At 38.5% G+C, this 23,638-nt stretch overlaps 2 protein-coding genes and 1 long non-coding RNA gene across 5 annotated transcripts; all 3 read right to left on the bottom strand.

Moving 5' to 3' along the window:
• Positions 1-384: 384 nt before the first annotated feature.
• Positions 385-961, bottom strand: LOC130732074 (defensin-like protein). Its single transcript, XM_057584197.1, has 2 exons — positions 807-961; positions 385-706 (listed from the first exon to the last, which is right to left on the bottom strand). Exons 1-2 carry the CDS (start codon positions 940-942, stop codon positions 540-542), a joined length of 303 nt encoding a protein of 100 aa, XP_057440180.1. The 5' UTR covers positions 943-961; the 3' UTR covers positions 385-539.
• A 3,496-nt stretch (positions 962-4,457) lies between these two features.
• Positions 4,458-10,453, bottom strand: LOC130715223 (uncharacterized). 3 transcript variants are annotated; one of them, XR_009011598.1, is made up of 3 exons: positions 9,844-10,453; positions 6,016-6,125; positions 4,458-5,928 (listed from the first exon to the last, which is right to left on the bottom strand). It is a non-coding gene; the product is annotated as an uncharacterized LOC130715223 (long non-coding RNA). The 3 variants fall into 3 exon arrangements; XR_009011597.1 differs by having other exon boundaries at positions 6,016-10,453; XR_009011599.1 differs by having other exon boundaries at positions 6,021-10,453.
• Positions 10,454-12,495: 2,042 nt separating this feature from the next.
• Positions 12,496-15,617, bottom strand: LOC130715214 (patellin-3-like). Its single transcript, XM_057565292.1, has 4 exons — positions 14,287-15,617; positions 14,031-14,155; positions 13,800-13,935; positions 12,496-12,958 (listed from the first exon to the last, which is right to left on the bottom strand). Exons 1-4 carry the CDS (start codon positions 15,520-15,522, stop codon positions 12,704-12,706), a joined length of 1,752 nt encoding a protein of 583 aa, XP_057421275.1. The 5' UTR covers positions 15,523-15,617; the 3' UTR covers positions 12,496-12,703.
• Between the last annotated feature and the right edge of the window lie 8,021 nt (positions 15,618-23,638).

Genomic DNA, 23,638 nt, shown 5'->3' with positions numbered 1-23,638 from the left:
TATAAGATATTGTCTTAATTAAAAAAGCTTATTCTCACAATGCATAAGATCTAATTAATATTAGACTAATGTTAGTTGATCGAGATTGTCTACTTGTTGTCATGAAATTACACTGATTTGCTATTCAACTGATACAAATATATAGTACCTCTTCTACTTTGAAGGTTCGTCCTCATCATAGAGGTTAGATCCAATTCTACCACATTAGCTAGTTTTCTAGCTAATTCGAATTGTATGATCTTTAATTTAATTAGGATAGAGTTAGAACTTGGGTAATTACCACTAATTAGTATAAAATTTTGAGCAACCTATGTCACCCTGTTCTGTTTCATGCATGTGATCGGGCACATGTAATAATTTTTCCATATTCATCCGTAACCAATATGGGACAGATTGCACGTTGATCATATATTTCATTAAATAGCACACTGGAAATTAAACATGATGAATCAGACTCAGATGGTTGAGTTGAGGAATGAGAAGTACAATTTATTTAGTTCGTCTCTGATTCCATAAAAACAGTGTAACTAGTTGTGGTTTCAGTTACAAAGCCTGGTGCAGAAGCAGCGGCGGCGGAAGCCACGGCATCTGCCGCCGGAGAAACCTTCGTTCCTGCATACTAGCGCACAGTTGTGGTCACCCCAGCATCCACCCCTGAACCTGTGGCTCTGTGATTGACACACCCTAGCCTCTGTTTGCACGACCCCTTATGCATGCATTATTTATAAAAGTTAATTAATGAATCAGCAAAGATCAACATTAATTATGTAAGCAAGTAGTGAATATGTATGGAATAATATTCTTACGAGAAGCAAAGGCAATGAGGAGCAAGAAGAATAGCCCAAGTGAAAGTGATGATTTCCTCTTCATGTTTTGCTTTGCAATAATCTGAGTGAGTGGGGTGGTGTTATATAGTGAATTCAGGGACTTGGAAGCGTGCATTGGGTGTCAGATAAAGGCAAAACCATTTGAAATGGAGCATCAGTTGATCACGTGATTCCTGCACCTCAAACGTGATTATCTGAGACCGACTTGTCATTTTGCTTTTCATATTTTCTGGACACCAGTTTGTGCTTTTCTGAATTCTAACTGGGAATAGCTTGAATCACTTTCTCAAGGACCATATCCAATTATCCATCCCTAGACATTTTCCTTCCCAACCCATATATCATCTCAACCCTTGCTACTTGAGCTCTTTTTTGGGAATCTCACTTTGTGATAGTTAAAAATGGCCACTTTACACTTGGAATAAAGTTATTGACATTGTTTGATAATTTAGAGATAATTAGCAAGAATAAAAAATGGTCTGTTTTGTTTTACTGATGGATAAATTAAGTTAAAAAAAAATTGAGTTTCAAAAATTGAAGTTTGAGGAATCAGTAATTGTTTTATCAAAAATTGAAATGTGAAAGCAAGAGGAAAGGGGGACATGGAAGATGGAAACATAGAGAAATTCTACCTAAAAGAAGAAAAATTAACTCTTGTTGTGGAGGGAGACAAATTCCACTAAAATGAGTAAAAAAAGTTCCCGCAAGGTAGGGAGTCCATCCCACGATGGGGTGAGTAGCTATCTCTTCCTCTTCCTCTTCTAAGATTTTTACATTTTCCTTCTCTTTAATTCTCTAAAGAGCAACATATATTAGTAGGAATCTGTTCACAGAGCGAATAGTGATGACCAAATTTAGAATATTGATCACTGAGAATTCTAAACTCAACCTGATTAATTTTAACTAGACCTCTTTTTCCAAAGTTCCCTTTGCCTTACATATACAACATAACTAAAACTGTCATATAACCGGTCATCACCACATGACTACAAGTGTTATGTAGTGATGATCATGTCTTTAACATGTTCAACCATAATAAATACTCCTTTATAAAACTTAGGGTTAATCGTCTACTTGGTCCCTGTCTTTGTCTCGCCGTCTGAAATTAGTCCCTCCCCGGAAAATTTGCAAATCTGGGTCCTCTCATTTGCAATAAGTCTGGAGCAGGTCCTCGCCGGAGCCCGGAGCTCCGACGAGTGATGAATTGGCTCGCTGATTGGGATAAAAACGCTGACGTGGATTTTAAAAATAAATAAAAAATAAATTAAACATCAGAAAATTAAATTAAAAACCCAAATTAATTAAAATTAAACTTATTAAGTAAAAAATAAAAATCACAACAATCTTTTCACAAAAACAAACTTTCTACGTTCTTCATCATCATCTTCTACCATTTCTCATCAATTCTTTTCTGAAACAAATTTTCTCCATCTTAGCAAGTGTCCACCTCTTCCAAAACCCCAATCTTCATCTTCAACTTTTTCTACAAACCTAGCAAGTCAATAGTTTCATCTCAACCCAACCTGCAACTTAAACCCAGAATCAAGACCCAAATCCCAAAAACTCAACCCAGAATCCCTCACCGTAAAATAACACCATCAAACCAGAGAAATTGTTCAACTGTGGAATCCAGCCATAGTTCCTCTTCCTGCAACCTTGTAGTCCAAAGAAGATCGAGAGAGGGAGAGAGAGAGAGAGATGAAGAAGGGAGAGGCGCAGAAAGGAGATCGAGAGAGAAAGGTTCAGATCTTGCTCAAGTTTCAATTTTTACCCATACTGCTTCGATCTCCCTCTCGCATCACCATTTCCCTTCGCCCAGCCATCATCTTATGCCACGAACCTAAACCCCCAAATCAACCAGAAGGGATGCAGATCTGGAACATTCCTTTGGTAAAAAAAAAATTGGGAATACAAAAAACCATGGAAGAAGAAATCCAGAAATACAATCAATTTCCAGAAAACAAAAAACCCCAATCCCCACCATAGCTGCCCCAGTTAGAGAAACCATGGAAGAAGAAATCCAGCACCGCAGGAAACGGATGGCCATAGCAGATGGAGGGGTGGGTCGCGGGTGAGGGAGGGATGGGTTCAGAAGCTCTGTTTTGGAAGAAGTGAGGGTGGGTTGCGGGTGAAGAAGCTGGAGCAGGAACACGGATCTGTTGAAGGAGGTGATGAGGAAGAAGATGATGTGATGGAGAAGATGAAGATGATGAACATGGAGATGAGGAGCAGGAACACAGATGTGTTTAACTTCACCAATATTTTTTTTTTGATTTTGGTAAATTGATTTTGTGAATTAGACTAGGGTTAGATAGTTAATTAGATTTTTTTAGTTAATTGGATTAATAAATAAATCTGAATTCTATTTTATTTTTTTATTTTTTATTTATTTTTAAAATCCACGTCAGCGTTTTTATCCCAATCAGCGAGCCAATTCATCACTCGCCGGAGCTCCGGGCTCCGGCGAGGACCTGCTCCAGACTTATTGCAAACGAGAGGATCCAGATTTACAAATTTTCCGGGGAGGGGCTAATTTCAGACGGCGAGACAAAGACAGGGACCAAGTAGACGATTAACCCTAAAACTTATTGTCTAAAAGTACATTAAAGGATAGGTTTTCCTGATAAAATAATGACGTTGAGTTGCCCAATGATGAGATCTCTCATTACGGTCCTTAAGCCCCTAAGACATCGAGCCTTATACGTTAAGGTGAAGTGTGTTTTTTTAAACTATCTACATCAACCTATACCCCTCAGACATCACCCAACTGGTCCAGAATCGTATAATTTTTTTTGGGTACATCGGAAGAAAAATTGCACCCAACAGAAATTGATTCATGGACCTCCCCTACCCACCCATATGTCCCCCAGCTCCTACCACTTGAGCTATCATAGGGGACCCATAATCGCATAATGATCAAAAGTACAATTAAAACAAAAACAAATATAGAGAAAATGACTTCATATTTTTCTTGGCCGGTGGATCTATCTATCGCAGGATTTTGAGCAACCTAGAAGCCCATTTATTCCTAGTTTTGTCCCCCTCCTACGATCCAACCATTTGTTAACCCAAGAAAATACAAAGTCAAGCCCTAAAGTAGTTTTTGACAAAATAAATAAAGCCCTAGAGTAGTTGATGAAAAAAAAGAACCCTAGACCTATAGTAGTATCTCTCCAGCCACATTCCTATAGTAATTGGACAAAAAAGAAAACATTCCTAATTGCTTTGACTTGACTCTGCCTAGAGACAAGTTCAAATCCCTACTGACCTTCTCTTCTAGGATGTTGTGCTAGGGTTTTGTAAGGGTTTTGCAAACCACCAGCTACCACCTAGGAAGAGCTTTCCCTCCCACTACGGGGAGTCTCTTTCTTACCAAAGGGTATTCCTTCTTAGTTTTCAAGAGAGCTCACTTAAGGAACTTGACTAAGTTTAGTTTCCTTACTCTGTTTCCAAGATCCTTCATCTAAGGATACCCCTCCCTTCACCAAAGGATACCTCTTCTCTCACTAAGATTACCTCTCCCTAGTTACTCGATGGAACAGTCCCCTATAAACCCAGACATCAACCATACCATGGAAACATCCATTGATGGTGCTACCATATCTCTAGAATCTGAGGAGAACCTAGATCTTAACACTAAAAAATGTACTCTTGTTGGGAAAGTACTGACGGAAAAAATCCTCAACAAAAACGCCATAAAAAACATCATCCTCAAAGCCTGGAGCTGCCAGGAAAGTGTCCTCATACAAGATCTAGGTGCAAACAAGTTCCTTTTCAACTTTAAGGATGTTCACTCCTATGATAAAGCGCTTAAAGGAAGTCCTTGGAGTGTTATGGGCCACTTGTTGAGCCTGAAAGAGTGGGTTCCACAGATCTCCTTCCTTGAGGTCTGCTTTGATTATGCTGCTTTTTGGATACAGTTGCACGGCTTACCCCTAGATCTGATGACTACAGCAAATGCCTCCAAAGTTGCCTGCTTGATCGGAAAGCCTGTGGAAATAGAAAACTCATGGGTTAATGGCCAAATACTTCGAACCTTCATACGAGAAAGAGTTGAGGTCAACATAACAAAACCCATACCAACCGAATTTTGGGTTCCCAGGCCCAACCTCCCTAAGGTGTGGGTCATGATTAAGTATGAGAAACTACAAGATTTGTGCTATAAATGTGGCATCATTGGCCATGAACAGAAGGTTTGTAAGGCAGAAAGAGCTATGTCCGCTTACAACCCCTAGCTACCTAAATACCATCCTCTAATCAGCACTCCGGTGGCTAGATCCCTTGCCTCCCTAGCAGCTGGCTTTCACAGCAAAGCACAAGGGCAGGAAACCATCCAGCAGGAACCAAGGGAGTACAACCCACCAACCCAACCCCCTTCCAGTGAACTCCTCTACTGGAAGAGGAAGTTGGGATCACAACCAGAATCTTCGAGGGCAACCCAGATGGTGCAGGAAACAAGGGAACATAGGGAGAAAGCTCAAAAAGACGTCCAGGACTTCCTCAACGGCCAAAAGCCACCGCCAAATGCCACAATGAAGAAGATACTCTCTGATCTGGGAGCACTGGGGGCCTCAACACCAGATATGAACAGCCAAGAATCCTCCATCCCCCCCCCAACGAACTCACCCAGCAGAGAACCCAGAAGAAGATTCCTCAGAGAGGCGCTCCGCAGTGGAAGCGGAGGATAACCAGAGCCAAAGTGATCCTCAAAACACCTCACCAGAAGCAAACTCAAACACAAACGGGGATCTCCTTGAAGAAGAACAGAATACTCCAAAAGGCACAGAGTATAGGCCAATGGGGCGATTTATCAGCCAGTTCCCACCAAATGTAGTTCTAACAAGAATTGATCTAACGACTGGGAAGGTGCAACCTGGGCTTGGACCAGAACGCATAGAAGACTTGGAGCTAGTACAAGAAGACATAGGACTCAGAACAAACACCATTGCAGTCGACTATCTGAGCCCCACCAGGTTAGGTGTCAAAAACCCATCCATGGTTCTGAGTCAGGATAATATCAGGAAAGTAAAGAATTTCTGCCAGCAACAGAGCCCCAAAATCCACCCTGCTAATTCCCCCAACACACGCTCTGCTGCCAAACCTGTTTGGAAAAGAACCACACATAAGGGCACAGGTCAGAATAAGGGCACCATCAAAGAAGAAAGAAGGAAAAAAGATAAAAATCTACCTTACTTTGTAGAACTACCAGATGAGGAAGATGATGATAGCAACAGTACCCAATGTTTTGCAGAAGGGATTGAAAAACAACTAGCTACGGGCTTCCACAAGTCTCTGTTCCTAAAAAGGAGTAGAGAAAGCAATTCAACTAATGAAGAAGCACAAGATGAATCTCAAAGTCCCCCGAAGAGGCTTCTCTTAATGGGACCACCTATGTTTGAACAACTAGCAGCTAGCACAAAGGTTACAAAGGCCGAGGAGGCGGGCCAAAGCATGCCCCCAAAGGGGTCATGAATATCCTTAGCTGGAATTGTCGTGGCTTGGGCGGGGCTACGACAAAGAAAGAACTCAAGGACATGTCTTTGAGGTACAAACCGTCCATCCTTTTCCTGATGGAAACAAGGGCCAAAGGGAATAGGATTAAACAGCTAGCTTTTACCTTGAAATACAAGAACTTCTTCTATGTGGAACCCCAAGGACTGTCCGGGGGCCTTTGCCTGCTTTGGAATACAGAAGTAACAGTGGATATTGTTGAACACGCTCAGAACTACATCCACACTGTGATTACCAACAGAGAAGATGCTAAATTATGGGATTACACCTTTGTTTATGGTGAACCTGCACCAACTAGAAGATATAACCTGTGGAATACTGTTGCTGGACTACATTAGCGACCAAACACCCCATGGATTTGTGTTGGTGACTTCAATGAGACCGGTACAACCCTGGCGTGTACAGAGGTTTAGTACTTTCATTCATGAGGCAAGCTTGGTGGACATGTCCTTGAAAAAATGCAACTACACATGGATGAGCAACCCTAGACAGGGTTTTACAACCAAGGTCAAGCTGGACAGAGTTCTCTACAACTGGGAGTGGAGGACTTTTTACCCGCATGCTACTGCAGTAGCACTACCTGCCATCTCCTCTAACCATTCCCCCATCATCCTTGAACCATCACCTAAGACTAAGAGTGGGCGCCAATTCAAGTACGAGGCTTTTTGGAATGACCATGAGGACTGTAAAAATGTTGTAACTACAGGTTGGCAGGAACCACAGCTGCAAGAGGACCAATGGAAGGACATAATTCAAAGAATGAAAGCGTGTAAGAAAGGGTTGTCCAAATGGAAAAAGGAGACTTTCAAGAATGCAGAAAAAGAAATTGCAGAACTGAAACAGAAACTTAACTCATTGCAAAACAACAACTCAGGTACAGATAACTGGCAGTAAATTTATGATATCAGAAAACAGATAGGTGCCTTATGGAAACAGGAGGAGACTTATTGGGGGCAAAGATCCAGGCTCAAGTGGGCTAAGTGGGGGGATAAAAATACAAAATTCTTCCATGCAACAACAATCCAAAGACGGGAGAAGAACAGGATGCAAAGGCTGAAGGATGATTCAGGTAATTGGGTTGAGGGCCAAGGAGAGATTATGCAGGCAATCACAGATCATTTTCAGGGTATCTTCACCGCAACTTCAGTGGGAGATATGGATGTTTGCTTTGATGGAGTCCCAAGGCTCATAACAGAGGAAATTAATGAGGATTTGAACAGTGCAGTGACTGATGAGGAAATCAAATCAGCTATGCTTAGCCTGGGCAGCTTAAAATCCCCAGGCCCTGATGGCCTCAATGGCTTATTCTACAAAACACATTGGGACACTATCAAATCGGAGGTCTGCAATGCTATCAGAACTTTCTTTGAAACTGGTAACCTTCCCGAGGAAGTGAATGAGGCAGTGGTTGCCCTGATACCAAAAGTGCCACTACCAGAAAGTGTTGTCCAGTATAGACCGATTAGCTGCTGTAACTTCTTATATAAAATCATCAGTAAAATAGTGGTGTCTAGACTTAAGGGATACATGGATGAGATTATCTCTCAAAATCAAAGCGCCTTTATTGGGGGGGGGAGGCTTATACAAGACAATATCATCATAGCTCATGAGGTGTTCCATACCTTGACCAAAAGCAACAGAGGTAAGGAAAATCATATGGCCATTAAACTCGACATGAGTAAGGCGTATGATAGGCTTGAGTGGAACTTCATAGAAAAAACCCTACATCACTATGGCTTTAGCACAAACTGGGTGGCCTTCATAATGAAACTCATCAAAGGAGTTTCTTATAGATACAAGGTGAATGGTTTTCTCAATAGAAGGCTCATCCCTCAAAGGGGTCTCAGACAAGGTGACCCCCTTTCTCCCTACATCTTTGTACTAGCAATTGACATCCTCTCCCATATGCTCCTAAATGCTCAAAGAGAAGGGAGAATCCAGGGAATACAGTTGGCTCCTACTGCCCCATCCTTAACACACTTACTATTTGCGGATGATTCCTTACTTTTTGCTAAGGCTACCCCCACGGAAGCTTACAACATCATCCGGATCCTAAACACCTTCTCTAAAGCGTCTGGTCAGAGAGTCAACAATGGCAAATCTGGTTTTACTTGCAGCAAAAATACTCCACCTGCAATGATAAACCAAATTGGACAGATCCTAAACATGATTTTATGGGAAGATCCCGGGAAATATTTAGGTTTGCCATCAATTTGGGGGAGATCGAAGACAAAGGCACTGGAATGGATACTAGAAAGGGTGAAGAGTAAAATGGAAGGGCTGAAACAGACTTATCTTAATCAAGCTGGAAAAGAAGTGCTTATAAAAGCAGTTATCCAAGCCATTCCATCGTATGCTATGGCGGTTGTGCTGTTCCTTAAGGGCTTTTGCAAGTCTCTAAATTCGACAATTGCTAGATTCTGGTGGAGAAGCCAAGGCAAAGACAGAGGGATCCATTGGCGCAGTTGGGAGAAACTTTCAGCAAGCAAAGGCGAAGGAGGGCTAGGATTCCGTGAATTCATGCCCCAAAATCTATCCTATCTTGGAAAACAAGCTTGGAGAATCCTCAAGCAACCCTCATCTCTCTGGGGAAGCATCCTAAAGGCTATCTATTTTCCTAACTCAGATTTTATGCAGGTAAAAAAAAAAAGAATGGTGACTCGTGGATGTGGTCCAGCATCATTCAAGGAAGGGACTTTCTGGCAAGGAACTCCAAATGGTCAATTGGCAATGGTTCCGCAATTTGTATCTGGGAGCATAACTGGATTGCGTCGGGAAGACCTATCAAACAATTCCAGAATACCAGTGTAAGAACAGTGGCTGATCTCATAGAACCCTCTACAAATACCTGGCAGCAGCATAAATTGCAGAGGATCTTCCCAAGAGAGATTGTAACGGAAATCACTCAAACCCCAATCAGCATTACCCAAGGCCCAGACAACTTATTCTGGCCTTTCACTCACCAAGGGGAGTACACTATAAAATCAGGGTATCATGTGGCCAGGAAGGAAAATCTGCATAATACACAGGGCCCCTCCTCCTCTACCAACCTCCCCAAAGAATTCTGGGATGAAATCTGAAGTGCTCACATCCCACAGAAGGTCAAAATGTTTCTATGGAAGGCTTGCTTCAATGCTCTACCCCTCAAAGGAAATCTGTTCAGAAGAAAAATCAACACTGACCCCACTTGCCCAATCTGCTCCTAGGAGATTGAAACTACAGAACATGCTTTGCTCAATTGCATGTGGACTAGGCACATTTGGTTCGGTTCTAATCTACAATGGGACCCTGGAATTCAACACACAACAAGGTTTGATATTTGGCTGATGGAGAGGATCTTTCCCCTGAGAAACAATCCTGAGCACCTAGGACAAACACTAATCCTCATTAGTGCTATTCTATGGTCAGTATGGAAGGACAGGAATGAGTGGGTCTACCAAGGCGCGCAACCAAATCCTTTGAATACCTTGAGGAAAGCGTTTATGTTTCAAACTGAATGCCTTACCATGATGAGGGGTGAGATGCAACAAACAGCAAACAATAGAGGTGCAAGGCAAGAAGCTGGTCTCCTGGAAACCCAATTCATAGCATCTCAGCAGTTGCAAGGGACCATCAAGGCCAGCCCCTCTCCGGATCAGCTAAGCAAATTTCTGCTCCCTCCCCCCTCATTGCCGAAGCTTTGGCCTTAAGGGAAGCCACAATCCTTGCCTACAATCTTCAATGGCAGCATGTAATCTTTGAATCTGATAACAAGGTCCTCATTGATGCTTGCAATGGAAACAAGAACATTGGTGAAATACGTAACATTCTTGGAGGTATAAGAAAGCTAAGTCAGAATTTATTTACCTCTACATTCACCTGGACCCGAAGATCTGGCAATGAAACTGCCCATACAATTGCTGATTTATGTAGAAGGGGAGGCCTCTCTCAATTATGGCTTTTCAACCCACCTGACCCCCTTAGAAGAGCTCTAGTCAAGGATGCTATGATAGCTTGCTATGGAGGTTGAATTCTGGGATAGCTCTCTTTCCCTATCACTCTCCTCCTTGGTTCTGTTCCAAGCTCCATGTGCAAGATTCCTTTTTGGAAAGCAAACCCACTTCTCTACATTTGTGTTTTAGTTATTGTAAAGGACAATAGTGGTTAGTAGGTGCCTTGGTAGTTGCCTATCTTTACTTGGCTTGTCTGCCAGTTGCTAGTGCCCGTTGCTTTATTTCTACTGTCTATTTTTAAGTGTAAACCGGGTCATGTTGCCTAGCATATTGTATTGGAGCTTTGTCTCCTTTGGGCCATTGGGCCACGTTTCAATACAAGTTTAACCATTGACCAAAAAAAAAGACTTGACTCTGCCTTATTGCTTATTTGCTTGTATCAATTTTTATGCACTAATAGTGTAAATAAGTTTTATGCAGTCATTTAATCACATTCCTTAATTTTGCTAACTCATAATTAATCTTAATTTTAATAATATTTCAAATAGGAAACGAAAAGTTGCAATTGAATGACTCTGTAAAACTTTTTACACTGTCAGATCCTAGAAATAATCTCATATATTTTCTACATTTTATATAGCTATGTTTCTTTTTAAAAATGGCAATGAGGGATAAAGCATTCTGAGCTAAAATACTACACAAACAATGAATATAAAAGAGCTTGTTTTGTGCGTAAAAGAGCTCGTTTCCTATTTGAAATATTATTAAAATTAAGATTAATTATGAGTTAGCAAAATTAAGGAATGTGATTAAATGACTACGTAAAACTTATTTACACTGTTAGTGCATAAAAATTTATATGAGATTATTTCTAGGATCTGACAGTGTAAAAAGTTTTACACAAGCTCATATACCATATTGTGAATTTTCACTATTTATTAGTGCATGTTTGTATTGGTGTCACATTTTTCTAGTCACTCAAATGGAAAGATTCCTCTCTAACGCGGGTTGAGTCTGAGAACGCCGAGCTAAATATGTATTTAAATAATGAGGGACAACATGGATCAAACTTTAAACAACTTAATCATATAGTCTTTATTATCATGTTAGAATCAATCATCATAGAAATCTAAACTATTAATAAATACCACATGAATAATTTTACATTATATTTCTAACCTAATGCTTAATAAGGACATGACACGAACAGGCCATGGGGAGAAATGATTCCTGGTGAGGTATTTTTTGAATTTAGACACGAGGTCTGAAGGGAGTTCAATTTTTGTCCAGTAACTCATCATCAAAAGAATATGAAAATGTTGATTGGATTAAACAACCTTTGATTAGGGATGAAAAAGCATCAGCATGGTTTATGCATTCACCTGAATAAAGAAAGATTTCAACAACTTTGCTGGGCCAAACTCCCGCTGGTCCGAATGATGGTTTCTTGATGCCTTAAAAGACTCAAAAAAGTGTTTGAAAAAACGAGGGCAAACAGGTACATAAAACATATAAAATTTAAAAAGATAGACACCACGGAGTTATGAGTCAGTTTTATGATGGAATCTGGTGCTAAAAAGTAAAAGTGAGTGACATATTATTATGTCATGGGCCCTTGAATGTCTTCATACTTGCCAATTTACACATGGTGGCGGTCTCATATTCTCATGTCATGGCAGACATGTTGATCTAAGGAGCACGATTTGGATAAACTCAGAGAAAAAAATATCAGTTTTTGATTGCATCGGTGGAGATTTATAAACCAAGTGGATGTTTGGTTTCACATTTGGACCATTTGACTTTAAAAGTCATTATTTCTTGCTTCTGAAAATGTGAATTGACCAAACATAGATTCCTGAGTAAGTTTTCAAAACAAGCTCTAATGAAGCTTTCTCTTCGTAGAAATGATCTTTCTCCGTAAAGTATTTTATGAACCGGCTTTCATTTCAATTCATACGAAAATATCGTTTACTTTTTGCTCAAAGTGAGATTTAATCTATGTTTGCATTGGAGCCAAAGAGTAACCGCACATACCACGATAGTGATATACTCTAGAAGTTCAGGCCCATGACAGATATTCATTTGATCTTTTCTTTTGCAGCTGAGAACATGATCATGACAGATCAAAGTCATCAAACATATTTTTAAGCTTGATAACAGACAAATAGACAAACATACAGATAAAAAGGCCCCACCAAAATTCACATGAAATTTATACATAAGAATAGAGTAATATAAATCTTGCATACCATATATCAATAATAAGAATTCAAAAATGAAAAGATCCCCTCCAATAATAATAATAATAATAAATATTAAAGAAAAGCAAAAAGAGTATATATATGCTTGGGACTCATGATTAAAATTAAAACTTCAAAAACTTCATGGCTTTGAAATCTTGGGTGCATGACAGAACTACCAATGATGAGAATCTCAGTCAGAAGTTGGCTTGGTCTTCAACCGGTACAAGAGCTTCTTCTTCTTAGAGCTTTGATTGTCAATGGTGAGAACCACTTTCCCAGGTTCACCAATTTTATAGTTTTGGCAAAGCACTGGCTCTTCTGATGAAGCAACCTTTCTAGCCTTCTGGATGATCACAGTGTAGCTTCCTTCTGCACTTGGCACAAACTCTGCACCATAGCTCACATCCCACCCTATTACTCTGAGCTCCCAAGAGAGTAAGCCGTTCTGCAGATCCCCAAGAACATAATTTCAATGCATTAGAAATATATAAAGAAGGATATCAAAGGCAAATCTACTCACCTAATATGTTTGAACTTAAATTTGCCAATACAAAGCACACTAAATGAGAAGCTAAGACGCGTAGCTTCTAACCAAAATCATGGAACAACTATAGTGGAGGGAAATTCAATTACATATCTAACCACAATTACACAATGACCAATGTTTCCATTTCTAATCTTGATCCACAAAAGCAACCTCTCTTAGCTTTTGGAGACCAATAGCTTTAGTAAAGGGAAATTCAAATTCAATTACATATCTAACCATAATTAGTTCAACCACAATAAACCATGTTTGGAAAAAGTTAAGTGAAACCAAAATCATGGAGAAAAGCAACTTTCCTTGGCTTTTGCTCCTTCCAACTATGATTTTGGGTCTGAAATATTATATTGGGATAGGTAAATGGTAGAAAAGGACAACTTAGCTAGAATTATCTAGAAAAGAATTTTGGCTGTTAGCAACATTTAGAAATTAGAACTAAAAAAAATTAGCATCTCATATTTCCAATTGAAGTACTATGTTTCTTTCCATATTTATTTTATTATCCCTAATTTACTAATTTATGGTGTATTTTTCAAGATATCTCAGGGCATAAGTGATGTGTGCACAGTTTATAACATAAAATAAAGGAAATGAACACAAGAGAAAAAGACAGTAATATAAATCTTGTCTAGAGAACAGAGGAATCCTAGGAAAGACTACAGATTCCAATGCTGCATTGTTACTATCCTCAGTCAAAAAGCAATCACAATCCCGACAAAACCACAAAGGAAAAAACCGAACTTACCTCAGTAACCGGAAATTCCACGGTGTGCTTTGCAGCTGGCCTCACTGTAATTTCAGTCACAGCATCGTTTACTCCGAATTCACCATCTTTGCTTAGTCCACCATACTTGACTGGTAGCTGCTCTGGTGCTATGTATCTGAAACATGATGGCAAATTAAGATACTTCAACTTTTACAAAGACAAGGCAAATTGATAAAAAGTTTTGAGTCTTTTCTCAGTTTGTGTCTTCACCTTAGAAGGGTCTCAGCTGATTTGGAAGGGCCTGCAAAGACAAACTTGCTTTTGGTTCTCTGTGTGAGAAAAGGGCTTATCATCCTGTTCACTGCTAAGTACCACCATGGCACATTGATAAACACCTAAAACAAACACCCCAAAAGAAAAAACACAGTTTTGGTTAGTCATTAAATGTTGAAAATGAAAACTGAATAGGAAACAATTCAAACAATTCAACAATCAGTTTAACTGCATAGTGTAATAGTATTAGTACCTGTTTGGCTACAAATTCAGGGTAATTATCCTGAAGCAATTGAAGGGCCTGTTTGGTTGCTTGTCTAAGCTCCCATTTAGCAGGTCCAGGAGAATTCTTAAGATCATTGACCTGAACAATGGTGGAAATACCAGCAGGAGTGAAATCAAGCTTCCTGATACTCTTCTCCAAGAACTGAATCCTCCACCTCAGAAACTTCTGCCTCTTCTCCTCATCAGAGAAAGTTTTCTTGTAAAGCTCCTTGTCCTGAAACTCCCCATAGATGTTGTAACACACAGGGTGACCTTCCTTATCAGAACCATGCATGTACACAGCTTTCTCCAAATCATCCCCCAAATCTTCCTCTAGCAATCCATCAATTCCAAACTCCTTCCTCCACAGAATCGTGCTCTTGATCATGGCAAACGCCTCCTTCACCTTAAAATCCCTGGCCCGCAGAAACTTCAGCAGAATCACGTCGCTTCTTTCATCTGCAAGAAGCGGAATCCCCCAAATCGAGACCTCCTCCGGTGAAGCTTTAGCTTCCTCCTCCACCACCTTCGCTTCCTCTTCCGGTGCAGCAGCAGCAACAGCCACAACGGTTTCTTCAATAGCTTCAACCGTTTTGGCTCCGTCATCATCAACAGCAGAACCAGCCACCACCTTGGTTGTTGTTTCCTTCACTTCTGATTCTCCTCCTGCAACAGCCTCTGCTTCTTCTTTTTCCGCGGCGGCGGCGGGCTCAGATTCTTCTTCCAGTGGTGGCACCGTCGCTTTACCAACATCAGCAAGTGGTGGTTTTGAAGGTTCATCATCGCTGCCTTTGACATCATCAGATTCCTCTTCCGGTGGTGGCGCAGGCTCTCCAGCAACATCAGCAACTGGTGGTTTTGAAGGTTTATCTGGCTGGTTTTCCGCGCCATCAGAATTTTTTCTCCCTTGCGGCGGCGGATTGTCAGGCGCAGAGAATTCATGGTTGTTGAGCGCGGTCTGAACAAGAAGTTTGAACTCTTGCAGCGCTTTGCTCTCTGCATCAGGTAAATCAGCAACGATGTTGCTCTCTTCCTTGAACGAACCAGATTCCGGAACTTCATCACCACCACCGGGCTTAGAAACCTCAGTTTCAGCCTCCACGGGCTTTTCCTCCTCGGGCTTGGGCTGTTGTGTTTCCTTGTCAGCAGGTTCGGCGGCGGCGACATCAGTAACTACCACTTGGTCCTCCGCAAGTGGCAGTGTGTTGGGAACTTGCTCAGCCATGGTTGATGAAAAATAAGGATTTCAATGATAGTAACAGTTTGTTTGTTTGAGTTGAATTTAAAAGGCGTAGAGAGAGTGGGGTTTGGGAAAGAGGGTTTCGTGGGGAAGAGGTTATAAAGAGTGGGGCGGAACAGACTGTGCCAGATTGGAAGATGGGCCCAATAGGTGGGCCCGGGCTCGGGCCCGGAGATAACGGTGCTATTTAGACTTCATGCCAAACAACATGGACCCACTGCCGAGCCCAACTAGTTCTTAAGCCTACAACGGTCCCTTTCTTTCTTTCTTTCTTTCCAACCCAGACCCAGTCCACCTTGTTTTTTCCATATTAAAATAATTTTTAAGTAAAGAAAAGATGATTGATTGATTGATTGATTTGTAGCCGTTAATTAGCAATAGATTAGGTTGAACTGGCATCCAGAGTGGTATTAGTATTCTCCTATGTGTATTTGGTTGCATTGGATGCGTTCAATGTTTTCTTTCTGCTTTCTTTGGACTTGGAAGTGTCTGCTGTACCTTAGTTTGCTTTGAGTTGGAATGTAATTAAGCCGTTGAACAATTTTTTAGGATTATTTTATCCTAATTAATCTCCAACCTGTGGTTTATAAGAATAATGTTTGGTTAACATATTTTTCCCACCTCCATTGTTTAAATAGGAAGATAAAAGATAGAAAAAGTAAAATGAAATGTAATGTGACTAATAATAATGTAGAAAGAGAAAGGAAGAAAAATTGTAAAATGTGAATGAATCATTACTTGTCTGTGTAACTAATAATGTAAAAGAGATATCAATAGTGATAAGTTAGATCTTCTAAAGGTGCTGATAACCAAACAAATCCAAATAAAACCGGAAAATCGATCTAAAAAAAAACCGAAATTTAACCAAAACAAAAACTTTTTTTTTGTTGAGAAGACAACCAAACCAAAAACTGAACCGATCAAAAATTTAAAAAATCAAAAATAATTATTGCATTGGATCAGATTTCAGATTTAATTTCCAAAATCAAACCAATCCTATCCAAACCGAACATTTGCAAATATATATAATTTTATAATTTTTTTTAAACATATATCTTATGATTTTCTCTTACATATTACATCCTAATATGTTTATATTTATAATATGAAACATGCTTTTTAATGTTTGAATAAAAAGACTTTGTACAATAAACATGCATCAAAGTAAATAATTATAATAAAAAATTAAAAAATATTGACTATGTTATAATTTTTTTGTAATATAGGTGTTCTCCTTCGAAACAATCTTGTTCGAGCCGGGAACATCCACATCACTGTGAGGTTAACTCTTCCAGCGAGAGTTTTTTCCATCTACAAGACTCAAACCCGAAACCTTACTTAAAGCGAATCAAGCATGTACTACTTGAACCAATCACTCATTAGTACTACAATTTATAAATGCTATTTTAATTCCATAAATTATATATCATTGTATTTACTATATATTTTATATTTTTGTGATGTATATACTACAATCTCAAGGTAAAATAAAAAGTGAAACAAAAAATTAATAATCCAATATAAACCGCTATGGATTGAATCGAATTTGAATTTAGAGACAAATCTATTAAATGATAAAATTATAAAACTGATAAAAATGGATCAAATGATTTTTCCCTTCAAAACCGATAAAATTAATCTGTGACCAACCCTAAGGGTGAGTACGCAAGGACAATTTTTTTTTATTTGGTTTCATTGGATTTTCTAAATTTCCACTTGTTTCTCTCTTGATACTACTTGTAACTTTAATTTACCGTTTTATATTAGGTTGAAGTACTCATTATACTTCTCTTCAATGGATTTTTTGCTTATAAAAAAACTCAAATTCAAACTCAAAACAATTCATTTGTTAGGAGTAGGAGCTACAATTTTCCAAATGAGTGACAACGTCCATAAGTACCAAAAACTCCAAAATAAACAACATCCACAAACTTCCAAAGTAAATTGCATAATTAATTTTATATGCTTCTTATGTGAGTGCATGTTTAAATATTATAGTAAAAATGAGTTTAAAATGAAATGATTTATGTTTTTATTGGGTAACGATGTGAAATTTAGTGGTTAAATTTCACATTTGATTATGTTTAACGTAGACTAGCTCCAATCGAAATTAATTTTGAGTATGAGTCCAATTCTCCAAAATAACCTAAAAACATCAATATTTACATTCATAATTAATTTTGGGGATTTCAATGAGAAACCAAACACTTCCATTGTGTTTGGTTGGGCATACTTTGGGTGGAGAGAGATAGGTGAGAGAGAAGTTGTGGAAAGATGCAGACTCCACCCTCGTTTGGTTGCATTTGACAGGAGGGAAGAGAGAAACAATTTGTGGGCCCAAGACACTTTTCATGGTCTTCGCAAATCGAGCAGAGATTGGCACATGCATAATTTTTTCCCCTTTCTCTATTATACGCTCAACATTCACGAAATTTTCACAAACTAGCACAAACACAATCTTTTTTCTTTTCTTTATTCCATTGTATACAAAAGTGTCTTTTACTACAAAAGTTAATTTTTCTCTTTCTTCCACTTCATTATTTCTCATCTCTTTCTTCTTTATCTCTATCATACCAAACAACCTCTTAAATCCATTCTATTTCTCACATATTTCTCTCTACTCAATTTTTCTCTTCTCTATCTCTCTCTTCCCTACCAAACATAGTGTTCATGAGTAAATTTTGGGTGTCAGAATTGATTTTGAGTAAAAAGAAGTTAAACCATACATACAATAAATGAATAAGAGTTCTTATATTGGACCCTAAGAATTCCGGACATTCAATTGACATACGCGTTTAGCGGCTCGCGAAGAGAAAAAAAAAAACATTTAATATGGGTTTTAACCTCCGCAAAATAAATATGTTAGTTATGTGGCTGCCTATACAACGTTCTTTATCGACCATATTGTTTTTTCCATAATCTACAGATTGTGGTCGCCAATACCCCGACACTGTGTATATACCGATCGACGGTTGAGAATCTCTGTATGTACATATTATTCAATAAAGAAACAACACCTCGATCTTGCTAGTTGTATCATCGAGTTTCGTAACTGCTCTAAACGTGGGCTAATGCCTTTAATCGTATTAAACTTCCTTTTGTTGTGGGTGAGTATTTTTGGACTTGGGGGAGGTGTGTCTTTGACCAAGGACCCTTCGAGCGGGACATCTCTTCGAACAACCCAAGATGCCTTGGCTTGATTTGAATAGCTTAGTCTTCAGCTATGCGACCATCTTCACATATGGGCAAGAGTCATGTGATCATTGACTTGTGAGTCCTATTGGTTTGGCTACAAACTGACCTAAATTCAGATCACGTTACTTGAACTACCTCTATGAAAGCATGTTTTGAATTTAGTATTTGATTTCACTCTATGACTTAACCTTCAAAATAGTTTTTCAAATCATTAATCTATTGCATTCGCAAAGATTTTGGGCCTGTTTGATAACCCTTTTTAAAAACTGTTTAAAAAATTGAAAAACTTGTTTTGGTAATCAAAAATTTGTTTTCAATTTTAAAAACTGATCTCAATTTCCCCTTTTAAAAACTAAAAAACAGAAAGAGGTAAAATGTGTTTTGCTTTTCAATTTTGCTTTTCTCTCTCCAAAACACAGAACACGCGAAGAAGTGGTGTTTTCAGTAAGACGCTTTTTTGTTCACGTAAATAGGTTTTTTCCAGCAAACTCCCATAGCTTCTAAAGCGTGTTCATAGATTCTGAACCGCGTTCATCCCAGCTATCTGCAGCGCAGAACCGCGAATTCTCAGGTTGGTTCTTTTGTTCATTTCTCTTGTAAATCTCAGGTTTGTATGATTTATGTTGATTTTGGTTCCTCTATCATCTTCAATTTCTCTAATCTCTATGGGTTTTGCTTTAGTTTCCATGCTCGTATTTAGGGTTTGGCTTTTTCTTCTTTCATCTTGTGTCTTCAAGCTGTGTGTTAATTCTTATTGTGTGGTTAACTGGCTGTTTCGTTGGGTCTCTTGGGTGAGTTTTGTGGGGCTGTTGGTGTGTGGGGGACCGTGGTTGGGTCTGATTATTGGAAGGATTCGAAAGTTTGGTTGTGAGGTGGGGGTTTTGTGTGTTGCGGGCGTATCTGGTATCTGTTGTGGGTGGGGTATTATTTTTGTTCATATGGGTGTAGTGGTGTTGCAGGCGTATCAGGTTTTTTTTTTCTTCTATTCTTGCAGGTCTTATAGGTTATGTTATGTTATGCGCTGTCCCTTTATGGTGATATACATGAGGAAAAATATATATATATTAATAAACCCAAGGCTTAATTGCACATTTGGTCCCCCACATATACTATTTTCACGATTTCAGTCCCCAACAAAAATCAATTGCATTACGCGTCCCCGACGAATACCTCTGTTTGCAGAATTGGTTTTCCGTCCAGATTCCATCCAAAAACTAACGGAAAGCTGACGTGGCTTTTTTTATTTATATTTTTTTTGAATTTTTTTTATCAAATAATAAACCCAGAAATAATAGAAAAGAACATAATCAAGTTAAACCCAGAAAATCAAAACACATATGTACCAAGATGAAAATGCAGAGAATTCTGGCAATTATGGCTCCCATCTTCATCTTCTCCATTTCATCATCTTCATCCTTTTTTCTCAGTACCCAAATTAAAAAAGCAAGATCTAAACCTCAATCTTAATTTTACTAACAACACAATCTTAATAATCACACATTCATCAACCCCTGCTAACGTTTATTATTCACGCATTTATCAACCCATAATAAACTCAATCTTTTAATTCATTTTCATCAAACATTCATCAAGCCATGCTCTTGATTCCTTTCCTCTGCAACAATGGCCATGGCACTCAAACCCATTGGTGCTCAACCCAAGCTCTTGAATTATTTCCTATGCAACAATGTTCTCATCACCTACTCATCGATCTCTCTCTTTCCCGGTTCTGAATTCATGCTCTCTTTTCAGTTTTCACTCTCCTCCTGCAACCTCGTTGCTAGTTTCACAGCGTTGAATACCACCATCGTTGGCGGTGTCGCTCAGCCCACATATGTTTCATGGTCATTCCAGTTAAGAGGAAAATAGAACCCAAAACCCAGATTTGTTGCAAATCCAGATCTAGAAAGAGAGAGATGTCAATATATATTCCCGAAAGGGGGAGATCGATCAAAGAGCGAGGGAGAGGAAGGAACCAGAGATTTAAAGAGAGGGGGGATGAGAATGAGTGAAAGGAGAGAACGTAAGAAAATGAAAAACAAGGAGATTGTGGGAGAGAGGTCGAGATCAAGATTGATTGGGATCAAGATCAATGGGTATGTCTGAATAGGAATTTCAGTAAAGCTTTCAAGATTGGTTCTTTAGAAATTGGGGGTGCAAGAGGAAGGAAAATGGAAGGAGAAAAATTGAAGGTGAAGAAGTGATCTCTGCCCAGATATTGATCAAGTTCAGCGGTGGTATGGCATGTGTGATGGTGGTGGCCGGTGGGGGTGAGGAAAGGGTTGGTGGTTCTGGAAAATTTGAAGAAGTTTGAAGGTGTGGATGGTTGTGGGTGAGGAAATGCAGAGAATTCTGGCAATTATTTTTAATTCAATCAGATCTAGATCTAGGTTCTTTTTCATTCTGATTCAATTAAAATTTATTGTTTTCAATTAAAATATAAATTAATAAAGCCACGTCAGCTTTCTGTTAGTTTTTGGATGGAACCTTAACGGAAAACCAATTATGCAAATGGAGGTATTTGTCGGGGACACGTAATACAATTGATTTTTGCTAGGGACCGGAATCGTGAAAATGGTATATGTGGGGGACCAAATGTGCAATTAAGCCTAAATCCAAACATGCTTATTGTTAATTGGACCATATGTGTGAATATATGTTTGGACATGTGTTTCCAAAGCACATTAACGTAGAAGCTCTATGTTATAGCTAATGGTTTAACATGATTTTGATGGTACGTGTACATTTTGGCTTCTTTCTTGCCTCCTTCTTAACAGAACCAAACATGGTCATTGTTAATTTGAAAGTTGGAACTTTATGAACCAACTTCTTTATGAACCAACTTCCTTACCAAGAAGGCAATGTTTTCTTTAACCTATCAACTTTAAATTTCAGTTCAGATAATATAATGGATTTTTTAGTTTGCTCTTCATATATGCTTGTTGTCAATTTCTTTTTATATGCATTGTTACATGTTGTTGCTGCTTTGTTACTTATGGATTTGAATTTTCTCTAACTGGATGGTCAAAGCCTGAATTAGTTATTGAAGCTCCATACATGCTTGTTGTCCATCATGTATCACTCAATTTAACTTGCAGGTTTTAAAATGTATTTCTTTGTGGATTGTATACTTACTTGTGATGATAATTTGTAATAGATGGCAAGTAACGTTGATAGTGTTAAGTCCAAGTTGTGGCCTGAATTAGTTGTTAAGAAATTCATAGATATTATGGTTGATGAAGTCACAAATGGAAATATGTCAAATGGTGTGTTTCATACTAGAACATGGATCTCGATGACCACTAAGTTAAATTTCAAAACAAAACGTTCTTATAAAAAAGAACAACTGAAGGCAAAGATGCATAGGTTGAGAGTTTTGTATCGCGAATTCTCTACACTTGCGAATCACACTAGATTTGGGTGGGATCTTGAAACCAACATTGTAACCGCAAGTGAGAAAGTTTGGAAAGATTATATTCGGGTATGTAATTAACATTAAATTTATTGTTCACTTTATATATCAATATTTTTAGTGAATTAATTTATTACTTATATTATTTCAGGTCTTGACCATTATGAATTGCTGGGAATTATACTCAACAAAAAAACTGTAATGGGAGTTCTTCACCATTCATCTACCCAAGACCCACCCAATACAGATCAAAAAATTGAGCTTGAAAATCAATACCGCAACAATGAGGTTCATGTTAACCTTGATAATGATAGTTCAAATGATGATGTTCAAGAATTGGAGCGTGTTACTCGTAGTGGAAAGCGCCCAATTCAAGAGAAAGAGGGCAAATCTAAGAAAAGCTCTAGAACATGTCAAATGGGAGATGCACTAGCAGCATGGCCTGATGCATCAAAGACAATGGCTGATAGGTATAGGAGTCATAGTATGGAGGCCACTTCTTCCATTGTAACGCTAGATTATTCAATTACTAAGTGTGTGACTGCACTAGAAGGAATTGAAGGCATCTCATTGGAAACTTATATGAGAGCTTGTGAAAAGTTTAAGGAGGCTGAATATAGAGAGATGTTTCTTGTTATGTCCACTAAAACGAGACAAGCATGACTTCATAGACTTTAGGGGTGGAACTTTGATTGCTTATCTTGTGTTTGTTAGGAGATATATTCCTTAAGTAATTTATTTTATGTCTTTGTGTTGGATTTGAATGCGCTGGATATTTTCTTAATTTTATATTATTGAGTGTGTTGGATGTATTACTATGGTTATAATGTGATGATTTTTTTTTATTATGATTATTGAATGTGTTGGATGTTTTATTATAGTTGTAATGTGATGAATTTTTTTATTATGATTATTGAAGGTGCTCGATGTTCTATTATGATTTGATTATTGAGATTTTGTTATATAAACTAAATGACAGGTTATTTCCATTATGGATATTGATGGAGATTCTTCAGGTTCAAGTGATGATGAAATGACAGAGTTGCTAATGATTAATATGGTTTATGATTATAACCATAATTATTTGAATAAAAAAGCGGTTCGAGATTCTAAATTGTCTGGTCGTGAATTTTTTAATGACATATTGAATAGATCAGGAACAGTTTGCTTTGATTTATTTCGAATGAGGAAGCCATGCTTTGTTAGTTTCTATAATGTATTGAGGGAGAAAAACTACCTAAGTGACTCAAGGGATGTGTTTGTTGATGAAAAAGTTGCAATGTTATTATTCATTATTGGTCATAGTTTTCGCCACAGGGTTGTCTCAGATCGCTTTCAGCATTCCACGGAAACAGTTTCACGTTCTTTTAAGGAAGTTTTAAGAGTAGTATACCGATTGGGAAAAAACTTATAAGACCAGATTCCACAAAATTGTCTATTAGCATTAAAAGTAACCACAAGTACTATCTATGGTTCAAGGTATGTATGCAATAT

Source organism: Lotus japonicus, chromosome 1 (assembly GCF_012489685.1).
Source record: "Lotus japonicus ecotype B-129 chromosome 1, LjGifu_v1.2".
Lineage (NCBI taxonomy): Eukaryota > Viridiplantae > Streptophyta > Magnoliopsida > Fabales > Fabaceae > Lotus > Lotus japonicus.
The sequence above is the reverse complement of the archived record's forward strand: the minus strand, read 5'-3'. Positions and strand labels throughout refer to the sequence as shown.

Coding starts and splice junctions, on each gene's coding strand:
- LOC130732074 (XM_057584197.1), bottom strand. CDS start 942: ATGCACGCTTCCAAGTCCCTGAATTCACTATATAACACCACCCCACTC. Junction 707..806: donor CCTCATTGCCTTTGCTTCTC/GTAAGAATATTA, acceptor TGCATGCATAAG/GGGTCGTGCAAACAGAGGCT.
- LOC130715214 (XM_057565292.1), bottom strand. CDS start 15,522: ATGGCTGAGCAAGTTCCCAACACACTGCCACTTGCGGAGGACCAAGTG. Junction 14,156..14,286: donor CTGAATTTGTAGCCAAACAG/GTACTAATACTA, acceptor TGTTTGTTTTAG/GTGTTTATCAATGTGCCATG. Junction 13,936..14,030: donor TCAGCTGAGACCCTTCTAAG/GTGAAGACACAA, acceptor ATCATGTTTCAG/ATACATAGCACCAGAGCAGC.